The 24,318-nt window shown below is 34.4% G+C and overlaps 3 protein-coding genes across 3 annotated transcripts; 1 reads left to right on the forward strand and 2 right to left on the reverse strand.

Annotated features, from left to right (window-relative positions):
• Positions 1 to 6,390: 6,390 nt before the first annotated feature.
• LOC122319234 (14-3-3-like protein) lies at positions 6,391 to 8,786 on the forward strand. Its single transcript, XM_043137203.1, has 4 exons — positions 6,391 to 7,072; positions 7,683 to 7,805; positions 8,259 to 8,375; positions 8,496 to 8,786. Exons 1-4 carry the CDS (start codon positions 6,587 to 6,589, stop codon positions 8,559 to 8,561), a joined length of 792 nt encoding a protein of 263 aa, XP_042993137.1. The 5' UTR covers positions 6,391 to 6,586; the 3' UTR covers positions 8,562 to 8,786.
• A 6,010-nt stretch (positions 8,787 to 14,796) lies between these two features.
• On the reverse strand, positions 14,797 to 15,165 carry LOC122318759. The gene has a single exon (XM_043136359.1). It carries the CDS (start codon positions 15,163 to 15,165, stop codon positions 14,797 to 14,799), a length of 369 nt encoding a protein of 122 aa, XP_042992293.1.
• A 2,908-nt stretch (positions 15,166 to 18,073) lies between these two features.
• Positions 18,074 to 19,603, reverse strand: LOC122317954 (VQ motif-containing protein 9-like). The gene has a single exon (XM_043135041.1). It carries the CDS (start codon positions 19,271 to 19,273, stop codon positions 18,302 to 18,304), a length of 972 nt encoding a protein of 323 aa, XP_042990975.1. The 5' UTR covers positions 19,274 to 19,603; the 3' UTR covers positions 18,074 to 18,301.
• Positions 19,604 to 24,318: the final 4,715 nt, after the last annotated feature.

Raw genomic sequence — 24,318 nt, forward strand, 5'->3', positions numbered from 1 at the left:
CTCACGGCCAACTCTCACTTTCATTAGCTTCATAAACACATCTAGGTCATTCCCTATCAATCTCAAATCTTGGTTTGTCCCCGTTCGCAAGTTGATATTTTACAACCCACGGCCACAGTGTATTTTACACTGTTACGTTGCTTTTTCTTCGCCGTTTGCTGCTCCTTGATCCTTAAAAAATTATCATATAGCACTGTAAGTATTTTTTAAACCCTATTTTAGATTTAAATATATTATTATTTTTACAATAAATTCATTGACTGGTTGGTTAATTATGGACTGAGTCCGAGGAGTCGGGGTTCGGATGGATTTGAGGATGAAGTTATTTGTTGTTGTTGATATTGTGATTTGTTGGATAAATTGTGTCTTGAGGTGTGCATTCATGTGCATATATTAAATTGAGAAAAACTGGTTTTATTTGTGTAAATAGATTTTCGGGCGTGTGTGTATCATGACCTCAATCCGAGATGGAGTATTATCTCAGTGGAGCTCCTCTGGTTACTTGGGAGCGTAATATATTGAGTAATGTCCCCTGAGTTGTCACTGGGCGACAACGGAAGCGGGCGGAATGGTAACGCTCTCGTGCCGACTCCGTGGCCCTTTACTGGCAAGAGTTAGAGGATATTTGGTGTGACGCCCCCAAATTCCGTTTGGGATCGGACGGACATTTGAAGCGTCGAAACATGCAACACAAGGTTACCTGCCCCCGTTCATGACATATAAGATGCAATGTTCCTAACATGCATATAACATTATGCAAAATTCGCAGCGGATAATTTTTTTTTTCTTTAACAATACTATGCACCAAATTGAAAATATCCCAAATGCTTAAAACATACTTCATACATAAAGACCCATTGAGTAGATCACAACACTAGTCCAAAATGGTTATGATCCAAAAAATACTAAAGATGCAATTCCATTGTACAAGTAGTAATTTACGTTAACTACTATATTAACATTGACGTTGCACCGTCGCTTAGTCAACTGTGTCTAGTTGATCAGCTCCTGATTCTCCTTCATGTCCTGTAACAAGATCTACCATTCGGGGGGAATGGTAGTTGGGACTACCAAAGTGAGATTTGATTACAAATCTCAGTAAGTTAACAAAAAAAACTTCCACACAAGCTAATTATGCATGCATAACAGTAAAAGTATAAATGCATAATCAAATTCATAAATAATTAAAGCATAGTTTAGCGTACAACATAGCATAATTGACATAACTTAAATTGAAACAAGAACTGAACTTGATTTGATATGAATTTGATCTGAAACTTGACTTAGCATGAACTTGCTCTGAAACTTGAATTAACATGAAAAATACATACTCCACAGTTGTTGTGGCCCTATGTATTCTACGTGTAAATACATACTCCACAGTTGTTGTCGCCCCATGTATTCTACGCAAACTTGACTTAACATGAAAAATCCATACTCCACAGTTGTTGTGGTCTCATGTATTCTACGTATAAATACATACTCCACAGTTGTTGTGGCCCCATGTATTCTACACAAACTTGACTTAACATAAAAAATACATACTCCACAGTTGTTGTGGCCCCATGTATTCTACGCATCACAATTGTAGTTAAATACATACTCCACAGTTGTTGTGGCCCCATGTATTCTACACAAACAGAATGTACTCAAGATGAAACGTGACTGGAATACAAAAGGACTGAAGCCCTGACGTAACATAACGTGACTTGAACATAACTTGAAATACATGACCAACTTGAGATAGAAACATTTCGTAACATGGCATAACATATAATAGACAACATATTTAACATGACATATTTGCAATAGTGAATATTACATGACTTGACATACATGTAATAGATGGCATACTTAGCATGACGTACTTGTAAGGTACAGTAATACATGACAGAATATATTATGTAACAGATAAAAATTGACGACAGAATAAATTCTGTATAATAGACAATTATGTTATAACTTGGCATGGCATGACATATATGATAACATACATACATACACTGTAGTTCCTTTACTTAGCACACATACACAGTAGACTGCTAGTAAGTTAAAAGCTAACTTACCTCGATCTCTGCGTTTCTTATAAAACTTCAAGTGCGATCACGAAGAACTGTAATTAGTGATTCTAAAAGTTAGAACCAAATCACTAATAATTTGAAATATGGAAAATACTAACTTAAAGAGTAAAATTTTCATTTTACTCTCTACGTGTGGGAAAATGACCGTTTTACCCATAACTTAAGGATTTTGCATACTAACTCCAAAAGTTTCTAAAATTTACATTCCTCATGTAAATTTTGTCCTAAACTTAAATATCAACTCAGAAAAATTTAAAACAAAATACAACTATGAAGAACACACTATGGCCAAAACATCCATAGGCAATTTCCCTTGATTTTTGTTGCAATTTCTTCCAATTTCAAAACTCATGCTTAAACCAAAATTTTGCAACAAACATCTTCCAATCCTAAGTTCAAAACCATACTTAAAACATCCATTTAGAAAAAACTAATAATTAACACCAAACTTTTTTGTAAAAAGATCCAAGCACTTGAATCACAAGTTTTGACCTTAAATCAAAACATCTCCAAGAATTTCAAAAATCAAATCTTACTTCTAACATATTCATAATATCATCCTAACATCAACCATGCTTTAATCATCAAACTAAAGTCACCAAAATCACAAAATAACATTTGGAGTTTTTGGGTTTACACTTAGTCCAAAAACAGAAACTTTTTCCTCAACTAGTTTTGATAAATCTCTTGATCTATGACTTATAAATATATGATCTTCAAACCAAACCATTACATGGTTTAAAAAGATGTCCTAAAACATATATAAACTTCTAATTCAAGATCACATGGTTAGAAATTAACCAAAACATAAATTTAGCCAAGAATATCCACACTTTGGCTTATCTGAATATCTCTTTGCATAAAATTTCATATCTTTGAAACGAACATCAAATATCTTCAAAATAATAATATAACATGTATATAAGATGTTTAGGATCTTCCAATAAAATTATCAAAGTCATTAGAATAGGTTTAGACCACCAAAGAGTTAAACTTTCTCAAAACAGAAACTGTTTTTCCTCTTCCAGTTTCTAAGTTTCTAAATCTAAGAAAATCTTTCATCAAAACCTTTAATCATGCAAAAATCCTCAACCAATAGTCATATATACATGTTAACAATACTCCATAAAAATTTCGGACCAATATCTATCCATTAGCTTGGTCAAAAACTCCAAACTATAACATATTCTCCAGTTTATCTCCCAGAATGACCTTTCTATAGTTTACACAATATTTGACTGACCAAATGATCTTCAAATGAGACAAATAAGATATCCATGTAAACTAGACTAAAAAAGGAACAACTTATATGAAGGAGACTTTATGATAAAACACTTACAACAGTTTCGAAATGGGCGTGCAAAAGACCTCCTAAAAGCTATCCGAGAGAGAGTGTTTGATATTCTTTCAATGGAAAGTGTAAATGAAGATAATTTCGTGGGGAGAGGTGGCTGGAGATACTTATGGATGAGATATGGAAGAGATGAGGCTGGAGTTGAGAGTTGAGTGTAGTTTTCTCCTACCCAAAATATCTATAAAAGATTATCTCATAATATTCTATCCAATAGTATCTACAAAAATCAACTTAATATATTTTTATCTAATAATATCTATAAAAATCAACTCAAAATATTTTTATCCAATAATATTCATGAAAATTACCTCAAGATATTTCTTTTTATCCAATAATATCCACAGTTTTGAACAGACATTTTGTCCGAAAATATGAAAAAATGTTATTACGCCATAAGACTTTAAATAACCCTCCGACTCTAATGGCACAAACCATAATACATTTTGACACTTCTAACTATCTCCAATAATCAAAAACACACTTCTGATACCATAGTAAATAATAACACTAACTATGTAGTTAGACAAAAACCTATATGATTAATGGATTCGTGAAAACTTATGGGGTTTTCACGAGGTTTCTAAAGTTAATAGAAATTTCACAATTGAATTTTTAGCAGGCTGTTACACTTGGCTACGTACGCATAGGGCGCAGAATTGAGCATCGCTCGTTACGAAGTTACACGCATAGTCGTAACCCGTGGTGTGATGATGTGAGACAGGGTGTGCGGATGACCCCTAAGGGAGGTCATAGTTCATTCGGATTAATTGGATATTGTTTTGAAATTGGATTTGGGTAAAATGTGACTTTTGGCGTAAGTTGTAAAGTAATATGTTTTTGGGGCCAAATGAGATTTTTGGCGTGCGTGAAAGAATGTGGATTGATGGGATATATGTATTTGGTATTTTTTCATGCATATTGTTGAGTTTAATATGTTTTTATTTTGTGGCGTTTGAATTATTACTTACCTGCGGCACCATTTTGGTATCGTAAATTTTGATGCAGATGTCGAGGAGGAGGAGGAGGCTGAGCCCGATGAGGCGGCTCCGCCAGAGTTTTGATTTGGAGTTTTTATGCCTTGTTGTTTGGTTTTAAAACGATATTTGAGACTTGTAATATTTTTATTATGTGTGGTTTAAATGGGTTTGTATTAAACAAAAAAATTATGGTATTTAGTTATAAGACTTTTATTATCCGCTGCGTGATTTTATGGTACACTTGTTGCATGTACACACACTTGACACTTGGCGATGGGATGTGTGACCCGTGTTGTCATCATTCCGATATTTCGATTTCCACGTGTCCGTACGTGGGAGTTATGGGTGTCACAATTCTAAAGATCCCAAAAGTTATTTAAGTCGTATGTCTATTTTCTTTATGTCACATCAACTCATCTCACGTCATTTCTCCCATCTCCTGCCTTCTTAATACTACTTTCTCCCATTCCTTTTCCATACTCCCTCATTTCTCCCTATATCGTCCTCTAGTGAAGCCTTTTTAATGGCTTGGGCTTTCAAGGCCCTTATGGGCCTAAGACGAAAATTACTCCTAATATGTCAACAATATAAGATTGTGTACAAATTTGTTGTTGACATATACGGTATCCAATATACAATGTCACACCAGCCTAACTAAAAAAGAAGAAGTTAATTTTACGTGATAATTTGAGGGTCAACGTATGGTGCTCCATTAACATGAATTAGGTCATTTGATAGATCTCTCTTCTTCAGCACAGCATAGCCTGGGAAGAAATGGACATATAAAACGAATTAATGTACACTAGCTACATCAATTATTTACATGAATGAGTTAATTTTTAGTAATTCTCAGGTAATTTATAACCAATAAGAGAGAGGATATATAAGATAATCTGAGAAATAAATAGATCAACATCTTCAAGCTCTCCATAATATAATGGAGATAACACATCCAAGATAGCGCAGGGAGTAAAGGCAATGAAAGAATGAATGTTACCACCACTTCAGAATGAATGTTTCTCGCCATGTCAACACAAATTTAACAGGACACAACAAGCATTAGCAAACATCATGTGTTAAAAAAACCGTTCTTACAGAAATTTTGTTCCTACTTCCTGGTGTCTTACATGTTTGGCAGCCAGAATTCAGCACTTTCACCCAGTCGTAAGCTTTGACATAAACAGAACCATAGAGAAGTTTGCTGAAGACTCTCATCCCAGGGTGATCATGAAGAGGAAACACCGCGCGAGCCTGCTGGGAAGCAAAATACGCCTTCCGACTAACTACTCAGCCCCGAACCATTTGAGTCCCGTTTGTTGGTAACTATAATTAGGCGCATCATCGTATCCATAAAGCACCGTCATCCAAATACTTCCGAAGCAGTTGGGCCTTTTCTACCCTTTTTACAGGCCTCCACCCTCCTTGGTACCTGGCCCGAAGGTCAGAAAAGGCCTGAATTCAAACCAGCACCAATTAAAAAAGAAAAGAAAAGAATAAACCTAAAAAGATTTTTAAAAGCAGCCCTGCCTTCAGAAAACCCAACTTTGTCATACTTTTCCTGCTCCTCCCGCTTCTCCCTTCTTCTTTTCTCTATCTCACATTTTATAGGATTTTTCTCTCCACTCCTCATATTATATAGTATAATAAAGAGTTTTATCCATCAAAAAAAAAAAAATGAATAAAGAGTTTTACTTTATAGATAAAGTCTTGAATTGGTCCACTTTGTTTTTATATTTAATAATGTTAAACTGAACATAGCCTCAATAATCAAGGTATTCTAATGCTGCGTTACATCATATATAACATGGATCTAAAAGAAGCATTTTTTTTTTTTAGATAGATCTAAAAGAAGTATTTTATATGTGAATCGGTTTGTAATAAATAAATAAAAGAAAAAGAATATCTTATTTATAAGCTGCAGCATCCAAAAGCAGCAACTCGTGAAATAACCCCAACTCCCTTGAGAGATCCAACGGCTCACAATTCGTCCATACAATCGAACTTTGAACGCAATTATCGCTCCCAGTAGCCCCCAAAAAAGGACCCCCTTTCCTCCACCAATTTACTGTTAAAAGCTCGCGTCGACGCCCCCCAAATTTCCCCAACCCAGATCTAAGTGCTCTAAACTCCTCTTTCCCTCTCGCTCTTTCTCTCTCACACATTGAATCAAGAACATGGCGGTGGCACCCTCAGCTCGCGAAGAGAACGTGTACATGGCAAAGCTGGCCGAGCAGGCCGAACGCTACGAGGAGATGGTGGAGTTCATGGAGAAGGTCACGGCCTCGGCGGAGAACGAGGAGCTGTCCGTGGAGGAACGTAACCTCCTCTCCGTGGCCTACAAGAACGTGATCGGAGCGCGCCGAGCCTCCTGGCGCATCATCTCCTCCATCGAGCAGAAGGAGGAGAGTCGCGGCAACGAAGACCACGTCGCCACCATCTGCGACTACCGATCCAAGATCGAGTCCGAGCTTTCCTCCATCTGCGACGGCATCCTCAAACTCCTTGACACGCGCCTCATTCCCTCCGCCTCCTCCGGTGACTCCAAGGTCTTCTACCTCAAGATGAAGGGCGATTACCACAGGTACTTGGCAGAGTTCAAGACCGGAGCCGACCGCAAGGAGGCTGCCGAGAGCACCCTCACTGCCTACAAATCCGCTCAGGTCACTCTGATTCCTCATCATTTTGCTTTTGTTCCTTTGTATTAGGCTTTCCGATTTCTTTCTTACATTCTCTATCATACTGTATCTATCATCTGTTTGAAACGTTTAAGCAGGCTATTTGGCTTGTCTTAGTGCTCGTTAAAGATCTGTTATCATTCACTATTTATATCGGCATTGGCGCTGAATTTGAATACCTTGATATTTGGTTGACTTTGTGCTACATCTAGATATTCATGCAAAAAAAACAAACAAACACAGGAACTTGAGGATTGACTGTTTGATAATATTTCATTTTCATTTTTTTATGGGAACTTCTGAGCGTCTATCATACAAATGCCTTTGCTTATGTCGGTTTTTTTTTTTTTAAGATTCTACATATGCATTTGGTTTCTATTTCAAATTAGTGCGATTATATTTTGTGCAGAGGTTTTTGCGAGTATCATTCCGCTCTCTCTCTCTCTCTCTTTTGTGTGTTTTTTTTTTTTTTTTTATAAATTATTTGTAATTTTGATTCCATGCTTGATTTTTGGTTCCGTGATGACTATAATCCTGGTCTAATTCCCACTCCTTCTGTGTTATATACTTACTGAATAGAGGTTTCTGTCTGCAGGATATCGCAAACGCGGAGCTGGCTCCTACGCATCCAATCCGGCTTGGACTTGCTCTGAACTTCTCTGTATTTCACTACGAGATTCTGAATTCCCCCGATCGTGCTTGCAGCCTTGCTAAGCAGGTTGAGGAATCTGAACTTTATCTAACTTTTCTTGCATTTTTTTCTTCTAGACTGTATATCTGCACGCTAAGGAGGTATTATTGTTGATTGTAACGAAAATTATTTTACCTGATTTTTGTTGGTTCTCCAACTGTTTCAAATAAATGACCGAGTTCTTTCTTGTCAAATCTGGTGATTTGTGTTGCTTTGACGAGTAATTATTATGTGACATGTTGTAATAAGATGAGAATACCATGTCTCTTGTGCTCCAGGGTACCTAATAATTTGTCTGCTTTGACCATTAGTTTTTGGAATGCTCTACCTTGGTAGAGCCTAATAGTAATATTTGTTCAAAGCAACCAAATAAAATATAATTGATAGGACCTTGCTTATTTTTGGTTTTCAATTGTTAGTTTCATGTAAGTTCTTTTAATCTCTCTGTTACTTAGTACTTCTCTTTCCTGTCCAAATCAGGCTTTTGATGAAGCAATTGCTGAGTTGGATACCCTGGGCGAGGAGTCATACAAGGATAGCACTTTGATCATGCAACTTCTCCGTGACAACCTCACTCTTTGGAGCTCCGACATGCAGGTTTTGAGTTTGATACTCTTTGGTTATTCTTTTTTTATCTTTTTCCTCTCTTGCTTCAGTGTTGATTTATCTATTAATTTTTATTTTGATTCTGACTTAATATTTCTGGTTTTGATGTAGGATGATGGGGCAGATGAGATCAAAGATGCAGCACCCAAACCCGATGAACAGCAAGGAGCTCATTGAACTATGGACGAGAGAGTTCAAATTCTCGTCTATGTGTTTTTTAATTGGAGAAGGAGAGAAGGTGCTTGTTATTAATTTCAAGGTTTCTGAGTTTTTAGGCCGCCTTGTTTATTGGTACCAATATGGTGAACATACCAAATCCTTTTAGCTTGTCTTATCACATTATAAGCGTTTGTGGATGCGCCTGCATTTTTGAAAGCATATTGTCTATCATTAGCTTCTTCATATGTTTGGTTTTCTCACTTGTGGGAATTGATGGATCCATAAACATGGGTGTGTCTGGCTCGAGTTTGATTAGCATCATATTCCGACAGATTAGAAGGTGCATTTACATGTTTGTTAATTCATTCCTGTCTACCCACCATGATCATAGTTTACTGATTTCCAGAGTATTGGTATGAACCATCCCATTGTTGGTTGTGCTCGCAATCAATGCTGCAAGTGAGTTAGACTAGTTTAATTTCCGTTGCGTAGGTGCCACTTGTTTCTAGTCTTGCAACTATGGAACTGGATCTTGTGTACCACTTACTCTTCCCTGAAATTCGTCGTAGCCTTTGATTTGCTTTTGAATCGAATTATAATTGTGATAGCTTGTTTGAACTTGGTAAATAATGGTCGGAAGCTGAAGCTTGTGAATTTTGTTGACTCTATTATTGGTCGTTTCCGAGTCGAAAGGCGTAACCATCATTGACTAAGGGTTTGGTAGTAACGTACATCACTTGTTTTAATTAAAGGAGCAAGGTTGCAGCGTTTTTTTATGACTTTTCTACTGCGGACAGTTGGAATCTGCATTCGCGTAACTGGTCCCCACACGGATGGGCATGTGATCCGATAATGTTGACATATAAAGTGATTGACGCAGCTTATAAATTGTTCGACGTCTTGTAACTTCTAGTACAGGCTGGACCATCTATATGTTTTGTTGCCTTCGATGCTCCCACGGTTCGATCAAGCCGGATGCTGATGATGATGATTGATGAAGTCTAATTTTTTGCTTGGTTGGTAAGAGGGATGGAGAGGGAAGACCAAGGGAAAATAAGTTATTACTTTGTCTTGTTTGAGAGAGAAGAAAGTTAACGAAAACAAAGAATGGTGGATGGATAATAATATTATCTTTATCTGATCATCTGAATGGCAAATGGCTTGAAGCGAAAAACAGATAAAACGTCAAAAGCAAAAAGCCGTTTTAGTTTTGGGCTGACTTAATTCTGATGTTCTCCCCTCTCTAGCTGACTTTAATATCTTATCTAATCAAGAGATTGTAGCTCTTCCTTTCTTTCTTTCTGTCTCTTCCTTGTCCTTTCTTCTTTTTCTCCTAAAAGTGCAAGATTCAAATATATGAGGATAGTTTTTAAACCATATTACTGACTTCTTGTTCGACCCTATGCAAGCATTTGGACAATCTAGAAATGATGATAATGTAACCGAGCCCCAGAAAATTTGGAGGAGTGTTAGTAGTGGCCAGATTGAAGAACTAAAATGGGTGTTCTATTGCAAAAAAAATAAAAAAAAGGGCGTTCTTCGATTGTGGTTGTAATGTGGGGGCTGTACCCAGCTCATCATTGGCTATGGGCTAATCTGTCCCCTGCACGATTGACCGACTAGTGCTCGATGGAATGCCGAATGGGATGGGATGAGCTAATCAACCACTTCTTCTTCTTTAAGAAAAAAATCTGGGTGGAATCAATTCGCAAAAGTATCTTTTCAATGTCTCCTTTCTTGTATCCACTCTGAGAATATGACCTACATTTGAAAAAAAAAATAGAGAAAATAAATCTATAAGAAAAACATAAAGAAGACTGATGTAGTGAAAAAAAGAAGGAAAGTAAAGAAATGAAGAGTACTAAGAAAAGTAGTGTTGAGAGGAAATCAAGAATAAACTTTTCATTTCTGTAAAAACTGTTACATTCAGCAAAGGTTATTCACTGTCGTATATATAGTCCAAATGAAATAGCATCTTAAAGCATATTCTGTACAAAAATGGAAAGAAGGAATATTAACAGCTGGCTGTACAAAATCGTGCATAACAGAAAAGATTCCAAAACAGAGTGGAATTTCATTAGGTGGAGTCTCTAGAATGTTCCTCCAGCTCATCTTTCTCTAGTACCTTTTGCTCCTTCCAGCATACCAGATGATTCATGCCTTGTTGATATTGCTGACTGTGTGTTAGCTCCTTTGGTTGCTTCCCACATTTTGATAGCCCCCTACAAGATGGAGAGTAGATATCTTCTACTCCCATCTTGAACAAGTGAGAGTAGAAGCTGGTTGAACATAATGGCTTAGTTAATATGTCAGCAACTTGTGAGCTACTACTTACATGCTCTGTAATCACACTGCCATCTTGAATTTTGTCACGAATTAGGTGGCAATCAAGCTCTATATGCTTGGTTCTCTCATGAAAAACAGGGTTGGCTGCTATATGTAATGCTGCTTGATTATCACAAGATAATGAGGCTGCTTGAGGATGAGGTATTTGTAGGTCATTCAGCAGATATCTAAGCCATGATAGCTCACAACAAACACTGGCCATAGCCCTATATTCAGCTTCTGCTGAGGATCTAGAAATTGTATCTTGCTTCTTTGATTTCCAGGAAACTAAAGAGCTGCCAATAAAAACACAATACCCTATTATTGACCTTCCTGTGTCCAGACATGCCCCCCAATCCGAGTCACTATAGGCTCTAAGTTGTAGATTAGATGTTGAAGGGAAAAGAAGACCTTGAGCTGGTGCCCTTTTTATGTATCTTAGCACTTTGTGGGTAGCACTTAAATGTGGCATTCTAGGATCTTGCATGTATTGGCTAAGCAATTGTACTGAGTATGCCAAGTCAAGTCTTGTGACAGTCAAATAAAGTAACCTTCCAACAAGTCTTCTATAGATAGAAGGATCTGACAATGGTTCTCCTTGATCTTTTGAAAGCTTCATGCTTTGATCCAATGGTATTTTGACTGGTGTTGCTCCAATTTTCCCTGAGTCAACTAAGATATCCAATGCATATTTTATTTGACAAATGTGAATCCCCTTTTCAGACCTTGCCACCTCTATGCCAAGAAAATATTTTAAAGTTCCCAAGTCTTTAATCTTGAATCTGTCATCAAGTGATTTTTTGAGAGAACGAATGACTTCCATATTGTCACCAGCTACTATAACATCATCAACATAGACCACTATTGCTGTAAATGAGTCTTTTGTGCTTCTTATAAACAAACTATAATCTGCCTTGGATTGCTGAAATCCTTGTTGGATGATAAAAGAAAACAGCTTTGAGTACCATTGTCGAGATGCCTGTTTTAGGCCATACAAATTCTTGTTGAGCTGGCAAACTTTTGACTGATTGCTCATGGAATACCCTGGTGGCAGCTCCATATAAACTTCCTCATCTAAATCTCCATGTAAAAAGGCATTATTTACATCAAGTTGATGCAAATACCAGCCTTTGATTGCTGCCACAGCAAGTAGAGTTCTCACAGTCACCATTTTAGCTACAGGTGAGAAAGTTTCATGGTAATCTAGGCCTTCTAGCTGTGTATAACCTTTGGCTACTAGTCTAGCTTTGTGTCTCTCAATTGTCCCATCTGCATTGAACTTAATTCTGTAAACCCACTTACATCCTATGGCTACTTTTCCAGGAGGCAAATCTGTCACAACCCAAGTATCATTCAACTCTAAAGCCTTTATTTCAGCATTCATGGCATCTCTCCATTCATTACACTTAACAGCTTCTTTGTATGAATGGGGTTCAATGTGTGTGGAAATGGATGAAACAAAAGCCTTATGCTGATAATTTTTGATATGATAAAGTAGCACAAAGAGGAAAGGGAGCACCTGAAATGGCAGAGCCTTTCTTCTTGTCAAACTCTTGTGAATGGGGTAGTGAGGAGACTTGTTGACATACAAAATCCTGCAAGTGAGAAGGAGCTCTCCTGCTTCTAGTAGATCTACGAGGCAAAGAAGGATTTATGAAGGTGGTTTGTGTTGAATCAAAGGGTTGAATGGAGTTATGTAATGGTTCATTGTTTTGGTGCATGTTTTCTGCAGATTCTGTTGAAGGCTGGGAAATCTGAATTGTAGGATAATTTAGATCAATATTGGCTGGATGAGGGTATGCAAGATCATTAGGACTGGGTAGATAGTGTTCAGGTTCCAGATGCTGACTCTTGAAGGGAAAAATATTTTCATAGAAAACAACATTTCTAGAAATAAAAATTTTGTTTGATTCAATGTCTAGCAACTTGTAACCTTTTATACCAAAAGGGTATCCAAGAAAGACACACTTTCTTGCCCTTGGGTCAAATTTGTGTCTATTGTGTGTGAGAGTGGATGCAAAAGCAAGACATTCAAAAAACTCTAAGATGAGAGTAAGATGGTTTGCTTTTAAATAGAAGTTCGAAGGGAGTTTTCTGGTTAAGGAGTGGAGTAGGAGTTCTGTTTATGAGAAAAACAGCAGTCAAGATGCAGTCATTCCAGTGTTTCATTGAAATTCCACTTTGAAACTTTAAGGCTCTAGCCACATTTAGTATATGTTGGTGTTTTCTTTCAGCTATGGCATTTTGTTGGGGTGTTTCTACACAGGTCCTTTGGTGAATGATGCCTTTCTTTGAGTAAAATTCATTCATGTTAAATTCTCCACCATTGTCACTCCTAATTATCTTGATTTTTGCTTCAAATTGGGTTTCTATCATGTGGCAAAAACTTTGTAAGACATTAGAGGCTTCAGATTTATGTTTAAGCATGTAGATCCAAGTGCATCGGCTAAAGTCATCCACAATGGTGAGAAAGTATCTTGATCCATCATAGGCTATTTCATTACAAGGTCCCCACAAGTCACAATGAACAAGTTCAAAACAGATTTCAGATTTGTGGTGACTAACATTAAAAGGCAGCTTATGCAACTTGGCTAAAGGGCATATAGAACATGGTTCTTTTGTGCTTGTGGGCTTGATCATGAATTCAACCTAGAATCTGAAGGGTGTCCTAGTCTATAGTGCCATAGATTAAAAACTTCTGGTTTGGTGATGACAGAGGCTGATATGGTAGTTTTGTTGGAAAAAACAGGTAAGGAGTCAATCAAAGCTGCAGGAGAGACTTCTTCTTGCAGCAAGTGGTACAAACCTTGCCTCACTTTAGCCACTCCAATCGTTTTCCAAGTCAAAAGGTTCTGCACAAAACAAGATTGAGAAGAAAAAATAAGGCAACATTTTGATGCTTCAGTTAGTTTTCGAGCAGAGATAAGATTAAATAAAAAGATGGAACACATAAAACTTCATCCAAAGACAATGTCTCTGTCAATTTAACTGTTCCTATATGAGTGACAGGGACTATATGTCCATTTGGAAGAGCAACTGAGTGTGAAATGGTTTCCTTAATGGTTGTAAAAAATGAAGGAGAGCAGATCATGTGATCTGTAGCTCCAGTATCCATGATCCATGAAATGTTAGAAGCATGCTTTGGCTTGGTGTTGCAAGTAGAGAGACAAAAGGAAATACTAGAAATTTTTGGCATATTAGGCTCACTTGAAGAAGATGATATGAGGGTTTGGACATGATTTGCTGAATGAGTGTTCTGTGTCTGTAGCAATGCCATGAGCTGACCATATTGCTCTTGAGTTAGTGACACTTGGCTGTTGTTATTAGTTTGCTCCTGGTCAGTAGTCATAAGTGTTGAAGCTTGATTTGCAGCTGCAGCAGCTCGTGGTTTGCCATATTGTTTATGACCTGAGGGATAGCCATGGATTTTGAAGCACTTCTCTGCTGTATGACCTGGTATATGACAATGTGAACACACTGGTTTTTCAAGGTTAGCTTTAAAACACATTTCAATGGAGTGACCAGATATTTTGCAATGGGTACAAAAATACTTCTTTTGAGGTCCCCCATTTTGTCTTCCTGCTTCTCTTGGTGCAAAACATCCCATTAAAGCCATGGTCTCAGCAGTTGGTACATCAAGAGAAATGTGTCTTCTCTTTTCCTCTTGTTGAATGAGTGAGTATACCTCGTTTAAACTAGGAAAATGTTTGATTAAAAGTATTTGGGCCTTAATGCCTTTGAATGAGTCATTGAGACCCATAAGAAATTTCATCACCCAATCTCTTTCTTGATTACTCACCACTGTTTTTAAACCTCCACAGGTACAGTTTGGAATGGATTCATAATTCATGAGTTCATCAAGAAGAGTTTTCAGTTTTGAGAAGTACATACTTACAGAGTCCTGATTTTGCATTAAAGCTGATATTCCTTACTTCACCTCATAAATTCTTAGAGCATTTTGTTGTGCCAAGCGTTGTTCAAGATCCAGCCAAAGTTGATGTGCTGTTTCAGCATAGAGAGTACTGGCTTTGATGTCAACAGACATGGTATTTTGCAGCCAAGTGATGACAATATCATTGCAACGAAGCCAATGGTCAATTAAAGGGCTGTTTGGATCTTGTGGTTCACAAATACTACCATCAATGAACCCCAACTTATTTTTGATTCTAAGAGCCCTTTTCATGGATCTTGCCCATGAATGATAGTTGCTCGAGTCTAGCATTTGTGTGACAAGTAGGGATCCAGAATTATCATTACTGCCAATGAAGAATGGACTATTTGGCTGAGAAGGATCCATGGGGTTTAAAAAAATATTTGTGTTTTGATTTTGATTTTGAGTGTTTGGTTGAGGGGGATCGATGGGGTTTGTATTTGTGATTGGATTTTCAGGTTCATCCATAAGATTTCACTTTTCTGGCTGTGATACCATATAAGAAAAACATAAAGAAGACTGATGCAGTGAAGGAAAGAAGGAAAGTAAAGAAATGAAGAGTACTAAGAAAAGTAGTGTTGAGAGGAAATCAAGAATAAACTTTTCATTTCTATAAAAACTGTTACATTCAGCAAAGGTTATTCATAGTCGTATATATAGTCCAAATGAAATAGCATCTTAAAGCATATTCTGTACAAAAATGGAAAGAAGGAATATTAACAGCTGGCTGTACAAAATCGTGCATAACAGAAAAGATTCCAAAACAGAGTGGAATTTCATTAGGTGGAGTCTCTAGAATGTTCCTCCATCTCATCTTTCTCTAGTACCTTTTGTTCCTTCCAGCATACCAGATGATTCATGCCTTGTTGATATTGCTGACTGTGTGTTAGCTCCTTTGGTTGCTTCCCACATTTTGACAAAATCTTAAAATAGGATTATCCTGAATTAATCCATATTTGTGTATAGGCAACACTTGATTCTCATTAATGCGAGAAACATAATGAAATTCCATATTAGTATATGCTTACGGGCTTGAAACTCTAAGAAAAAGAGAAATGATATATATATATATATATATATATACAACTCTTATAATAAATTAAGATAATGGTACTCTCTCATCAAAGATGCTAAAACTCTCTTGATTTAACTATTTCAAGTTTACATAATTGTACTTACAATTGTAAAAAAAGTTCGAGTGTAACCTTACTAAAAAAAGGATTTTGACATCCTTCACTGTGTCCAAAAATATGAATTGATCGAGCGGCTTGACACTTGACCCAACTTTTTTTTTTTTTTGTGACCCACAACAAAAATATCTCTCTCAAACCTCAAGCAAATAGCCGAGTCCTTGCCGTTTAGAACGACCCCTCAGACAGCTGCTGATCTCGGTGTACTCCGCCAGTTATGCTTTACGATCATGAACACCCCCAATGTTTGGCGGTAAGAAAGAAGGACTCTGGAAAACGAAGGGAAGGATAATGCCACTGACTACCATAAACCTGTCTATTCACGTTGAGATTATCTTAATCCAAATTGAATTCTCCTTCCAAAAAATAAAAATAAAAATTATATTTTTTACATTAAAAGAATTGGTACGTTACAAGTATCCAAGCCTATCCATGAAATTAACTTCCGGAAACGGCATCCACTGAAAAAATTATTGGGTCAATAATGAAAACTTTTTATGGTTGCACCCACAAAAGAATCAATTACGACAACCCCTTAAAATTTTAGAGTAATTCAACGTATAATCTTAGAATATGTAAGTGCAGTATAATTATTTTAAAAAGGAGTAGAATTTATGATTAAAAAATTAATTAATTTTTTATGTAAGCCTAATATTTACTTAATTTTTTAATAAAATTACACGACATTTACGCATTTTATAATTACAAATATCATTATCTAAAATTGTAACCAGGAAAAAAGGTCTTAGGAAAAATACAAGTTTTTTTTTTTAAATGCTTCAAAGTAGTTTCAATGTAAAAAACAAAAGGCCTTACTTCTCTAAAAAATTTCCATTTAGTTACTGAATTAGGGTCGATTACTTTATTGTAGAGCGAAGCCTATGTAAATTGTGAACTTCCCCCGTCACCCAATTTTCAAATGTTCAATTGGATAATAAAATTTGTTTTATTTATGTATTGTTAGAATTTGCACCTAACCCCACTAATAATGGGTTAAACATATTCATCAAACTCTAGTCATATAGCATCAAATACTTCCAAGAAAAATATAATAATAAAGGGTTAAAATTCATTTATCCAATGTGATTCGGTACAACTCATAACCACGTCATGTTAGAGCATTGTTAATGGATTATACATATGTAAAGGACAATTCTTATGAATGTAAGATAAATTTAAATTTTAATTATTTCATTTATATAAGTCTCTACATTGGAATTGTTATTTTTTTTATATAATAATAAATTAATATAAGATAAATTTAACTTTAACTATTTACATCAAATCTTCACAATATCTATTTATTTATTATATAGTAATGAGTAACTAATAATTTAAAAAATATTTAATTTTTTTAATTATTAATTATTAATTTATTTTATTTTATCACATTTTGCTATTTAATTTAAAGAAATTTATGGAAGTTTGCATATGTAGATAAAGAGAAGAGAGTGTTATAAAAAAATAATAAAATAAGATTTGCTCATTATAAAATAAAATTTGATCTTTTCTTTATTGATACTGTATCCAAAAGTTACAAATTTTGTTAATAGATAATCCATTGCAAGTGTGTTTTATATCTAATAGTCAAAAAGTATAATATATTTTTAAAATACATAACCTAGTAAGAATGCTCTTAAGGGTATTATCCCTCAAACAAAAAAAGATAAAAAATCGTGTAGTATATATCCATATGAGTTTTGTTATGTATAAGCAAAATTACATATTAATCTGTATATTAATATTGTTGCCTTTATATTCAAAATTTAAATTGAAACTATTTTTAATAAAGTCTAACTTTTTGACTAATTGCATCGTGTGTCCGTATTAATGTACAAAATTGCTTATAATTAAATTTTCCTTCTAAAACAAGAAGACATAAAAGGTATCCACTGACCACAACTAAAATTACATTAAAAAAATTAAGAAGACTATAAAATACCTCGTTGGGGTGCCCAAATTCCAATTCATGAAAGAAAAATTGCTGAATTTTTAGCTTGGCAACCAATATTACTACAATAACTATCTAATTATTAATTATAAATATAGTATGTGCGATGAGGCAGACGTTACACAGATTGCCATTAAAAAAAATAATCTGCAAATGCATAAAACTTGATCAGCAAAGGCTGACATGTTCCCGTTAACTCAAAATGGCAACTTTCAACCATGATTCTACATCTTCTCTTGCCTTATATTATCATGTTTGTTATCAGTAATTAAATATCCCTAACGCCCCGATCGTTTACATATCCGTAATGATAAAACCTAAACGACATCGTCTTGCAGAAAGGTTCCCCTGAAGAAGGAACTCAAACGGCCTTCCATCTGGGGCTCTCAACCTGTACTGTGGGCGAAAGCGGGAGCTGCGGAAACTCTAATTGATCGGGCGAAGGCGGAAACAGCAGGCCTGGGGAAAGTAAGGAGTACAGTGACCTCGGCGAATTAAAACACCCGAATGGAAGCGGTGAGATCGGTATCGGGAACTGCGGCTGTGACGGTATCGTAGCCGATGGCGGAGGAGTTAATCCCTGATGCGGAGGTGGAATTAAATTGTTCCAGCGGGGCGAGACTAGAGGTGCTAGCGGCGAGAATCCCGAGAATTGCGTAGGGTTCGAATCGACGGTGGAGACTGGGTTCTGGAGGTATCGCTTGTAGGCCGAGACGGGCGACTCGGCCACCGTGTGGACGGATGGGAACGGCGGCAAAGGGGATAACGGCGTTATGGATTGTCCAAATTGAACAAAGCTGGAAGTCGGGGCAGTGATGGGGAAATTTTGGTTCATGATGGGTTGCTGTGCACGGAGATCGCCGCTCTCTAGCAGGGGAGGGGGCCGATTGCAGACTTGCGCAAGTGGTGGAGGGCGAATACGATGGAGTCGGGAGCTGGGAGGCTTGGGTGCTTGAATAGGTTGCGGCGTCGAGAAACGCTTGTGTACTGGTGAGCCTGTGAGCTTCTGAACCACGTCCCTGAAGTCGTTCTTGTTGATATTGTACACCGGCGGCTGATGCTGCTGCTGCGCCTGTGCCTGTACCTGCTGCTGGACCTGTGGCTGTTGTGAGGCTGGTTGTGATTGAGGGTGATTTTGATTAAGACTTTGACTTTGATTGGCGGGATCACTAGGGGATTTTTTGATGATGGGTTTAGAGATCTTGTGGGAAAGCATGTTGAGGTGTCTGAGGTATTGGTCTCTGTTGATATTATTATTGCTACCACTGCTGTTTGTGGAAGCAGACGTAGTAGCGGCAGGGATGGTGGTGGATTGACAGCTTTTATCCATCATACCATCTCACGCAAAGACACTTAGCACTGAGCGGCTATGCCTCTATGTTTGTCTGATTGTGTGTGACCGGGGGGGGGGGGGTTGTAAATCTTCTTCTTATTCTGGGATTAAAGAGACATGGTCCGAAGACTGATATAAAGAGAAATGGGAGGAAGAGGAATTTGTCTGTCGGTTCTATCTTCTTTGTCTCTTTATGCTTTGAGGCTGAAAAGAAGACAATGGAACATGACCCGTAAACGAAGGCATGCATATATTATATCTTGATCTATGACTGTGAAGTGTCAATGCTGTCTTGTTTAATCTTAATGGCGTTCCCTACTTCCTACTCTTGAGAGTTTTATCAAGTTCGGTTGCGTCAACCAGTGTTAAGTTCTGCTTTAAGGCTCACGGGCCGAGGTTTCAAAAATGAGTGACCGAGTCATTTCCCTGTTGTTGGTCAAAGTTCAGAACACCTTTTTTTTGTTTAAGAATGGACATATCTCTTTTACGTCGGACCCACTTTTATATTTTTACTCGTATGCCTATGTCGTTCTGTTCTCAGATTGACTTGTCTTTATGGCTAGAATCCGATCTTCCTCTTCCTGTATATGATCCGCCGGGAGAGAAGAGGCTTCTTCCTCCTCTCCTTTTTCATCTCTCATCCCCTCACAAATCCACAAATCCTTGTTTATAATTTGTTCGTGTTTTCTCCCTTCTTGTATGTTGGATTTTGTATAATCCATTCTGCCTATTTCTTCCGGGGGGGTGGTTTGAATAAGTGAGTTTAAATGAGATAAAAGTTAAATAAAATATTATTTCTATTTCGATATTAAAAAAATTAAATTATTTATTATATTTTATTTGAAAGTTTAAAAAAAATTATTATAATTAAATAAGATGATATAAAATAATTTGACTATCCAAACTAAATTTAAGGTGTAGATGTGGTTTGGATAGCGAGATGAGATGAAATTATTTTATATGAAAGTTAAGAGTTGAATAAAATATTATTTTTAATATTATTATTATTTTAAAATTTAAAAAAATTAAATTATTTATTATATTTTATATAAAAAATTTTAAAAACTATAATAATAAAATGAGATAATACCATCTAAACCAACCTAAACATAATATTGGTAACTTTATGACTGGTTTGGATAATAAAAATCAAACTATCTCATATCATATTATATTATATAATTTTTTTAAATTTTTATATAAAATATAATAAATAATTTAATTTTTTTAATTTTTAAAATAAAATTAATATTAAAAAATTATATTATAAAAATATTTTATTTAATTTTTAACAAAATATCTCATCTCATTTTATCTATACTTAAGACATATTTGAGACTCACGTGAAAGTGACGTCAGCGTACTAATGCATGAAGCTCAGGTGCTTTGCCGCACGAGTTTTCTGGACCAACACGAATACAAGCCTCTAAACAGTAAACACCATACTTGTAGCAAGACTGGATTTCCTGACTGTTGTCTTTCACATTTGCCTGACCACTCTGTGCATCTTTGAGGGTATTATTCTAGTCAACAACTCGTAGGGGCCATATCACTCGTTATTTATTTATTTATTTAAGTGGAGGTCAATGGTCATCTTTGCGCTTTATATTAGATCATCTGTTATTCCACCAAGCAATATGATAGGGAAAAGTAAAAAAGCAAATGTGAAAGAATTGAAACGAGGGAGTGGGGCATCTCTAAAACGTTCAAACGTAAGTGAATAGAAGTATTAATTACTCACGAGGTGGAATGGAGGAGACTTAAAAATGACCCATAAAAGTATGGACAAAAAGGGCTGATCAACGACGATCGTTGAATGGTATTTTGATGTAATATGCTTATTCTCGAACCACATCATATAAATAAGAGTTTTGTTATATACAAGTAAAGTCACGTACTAATCTGCATACCAATACTGATTCTTTCATATTTAAAAGTTAAATTAGTATTGTTTTCAATAAAATCTATTTTTTGATCAATCACAATAAATTAGTGCATATATTAGTGCACAAGTGTAATTACAACTAGACTTTTCCTATAAATAATGCACACAACAGCAATTTTATCTGTTTTTTTATCAAAAAAAACAAAAACGTAGTTCTTTATATATTTATGTATAGTGTGTATAGTTAACCGTAAGTCTTGACTACATATATATATATATATATATATACCTTCCAACTGAAGAACTGAGGATCTTTGGTACCAGATTCATCAATTTTTTTTGGAAGAATGAGATTGATCACCATACCCTCAATGCCCTGTACGAGTCTTAAATTAAGCTAAAACTTCTGTGTAATTAACGAAACTGAAAATAGCTTAGCATCGGTCTTTTCCTGCTTGGGTGAAACTTCACTGATCGTAATGCAGTCTCTAGTCTTTACGTTGAATGATATAAGCTTTCTTTGATGCGTAATACTATTCTCCATATATATCTTAACTTTAATCAATCCCATTATTTTAATAAATTAATATTATTTAAATAATAGGCAGTTAAGATCAACCGGTATGAATAAAAATGATGTAATACAAAAAGAAGAATGGTATTTTCCTTTCTTTATTGCGGGCCAATTTATGAAAAGCGTGACATCCAACTCTGTCTCTGTCATTTAGCATGTATGATTGTGTAATGGTTTAAAAGCGACAAACAGGCCAGGCCCATGTGTGTGACCTGACAAAGCAGCCCGTAATTGAGTGAATCGGGCCGCTGCTCGTAATTTCTTAGGCTTATTATCCTCCTCAACGAAAACTCTCTCTCAAGTTATTTTTGAGTATTTTTTTTTATACTTAATTAATATGATTGATTATATTATTTTTTTAATATAAAATAATTATTTTAACTAATCACATTAATAGAATAGATAAGGAGTATATAAAAATGACAGTATATAACAAATTTCTAGATTATAATTTTTTTTATTATAAAGTAAATCTAACATCTTATATAAAATTATATTAATTTATAAGTTTATTTTTATAATATCTTTTTGTGACTGTATTAATTTTTAAAATAAAAATTAAAAAATACAAAATATTTAACTTACCCCTTCCTTAAAATCTAAAAATTAAAAATAATGATGTTGTACAATTTTAACTATTTAATATTAAAAATATATTGAATTATTAACAAGAGTGATATAAAAATATTAATTATTCAATATAATAAAAATATTAATTTTATCTTAAAATATTTATCAAAAGATGTATAGGATTGGATATTGGATGAAATGGAATCTTGCATTATCTCTTCGCCTATATGGAGTTAGGCATCTATCTGATTTTATCATTATTATTTTTTTAAAATTTCATATAAAATATAATAAATAATTTAATTTTTAAAATTTTAAAATAATTAAAAATATATATGAATTTAGGTATTTATCTGATTTTATCATCATAATATTTTTTAAATCTTATATAAAATATAATAAATAATTTATTTTATTAAAATTTTAAAATAAGAATAATATTTTTAAAAATATATTTTAATAATATTTTATTTGACTTTCATATCTTTGTCATCGAATTTAGTAATTGGGTTAACTCGAGTGAAAGAGATTAGCTTGACATATTGATGTCGGGGCATGTATGCATTCAATGATTTTGTGTAAATAAATTTTATACACCATACTATCATCTCATTTACATTTCACTAAATAAGATGTGACAAATTTATCATTATTGAATGATTATTTATTACATACTTCTTTATCATCAAATAGTAATAAATGCACCACATCATATATAGTAGAATACAAATAAGATGATAGTGTGATGTATAATATTACTTATTGATTAACCAGATTGACTCAGACTAATTCAAAATCAATATTAAATTGGTATAATATTGACTTTCATGATTATTTATTAAACCGAATTGAACCTGTATATATATATTTATATTTATTTACATTATATTATATATATTATATGCTAAATTGTTAATTAATATAACATAAATTTCCAATATTATAACATAAAATTAATAGAATATGATATTACATAAAATTAATTTTATAATTTATAATATAACATTTGATATAATATATAAATTTAAATCCAGTAATATAAACTTAATATAACATAAAACTTTAATTTTAAACATAAACATTAATATTAACTTATTAATATAAGCTTACATTTGAGATATATATATATATATAAAGTTTTTGGTGTAATAAATAATAATATATATTCTTTTCGTAAATTAATTTTTACACATTTAATCATATATATCTATGTAAAAAGTTTAGAATTTATATAGACTATAATTAAATTCAATATTATACAAGTACGTGTCAATTGTTATAAAATAATATACTTATACTATAATATAAATATACTAATAATTTAGTTTTTGTAAACATTATGTTATTTCTAACATAAATAATCTGTAAAACGAAAAAATGAAACCTGAACTTCCAATCAAAAAAATTGGAAGCTCTGATTTAGATAATTAATCATTCCGATATTTGTTCTTAAATTTTTAAAACGGGTGTATAGCTTTTCGGTTTTAAAAAAATATACAAAATGAGAGCGATTACACCCTTAATAATTTTAAATAAATTTATAAACAAATAATAATCTTAAATTTACTTTATATTAAAAATAATTTAAAACTTAATTTATTTTGATGAAATTGGCTAAAGCATTTAATAAAAAGAATAATTAATTTTATAAAAGACGTTGCTAAGTCCACAGAAATTTTTTACACAAAAGTTTTACCGATCATTACAAATCTTTTTTTTTTTTTTCACTATTTTTTAAAATTATTTAGATATTTGTTTTAAAAAAAATTACTTATTCATTTAAAAATGTTTACTTAATCACAAAGTAAAAATAAAAAATAAATAAATAAAAGTTTCGGTAGATGATTTCGGTAGAAATCATCTGTGAGCCTATTATTTTCCTCTTATAAAACCCGCCGTCTGCGTGTTTGTCACTCGCAGAAAGTCAGAATAAAGTTATAAACTTCCGATTCTCCGAATCTCTTTTCTGGGGTGCGGTTTATTTTTTATTTGGGGAAGTTCTAAAGGCGGGCCTTA

The sequence above is a fragment of the Carya illinoinensis genome, chromosome 8 (genome assembly GCF_018687715.1).
Source record: "Carya illinoinensis cultivar Pawnee chromosome 8, C.illinoinensisPawnee_v1, whole genome shotgun sequence".
In the NCBI taxonomy this organism is placed as follows: Eukaryota; Viridiplantae; Streptophyta; class Magnoliopsida; order Fagales; family Juglandaceae; genus Carya; species Carya illinoinensis.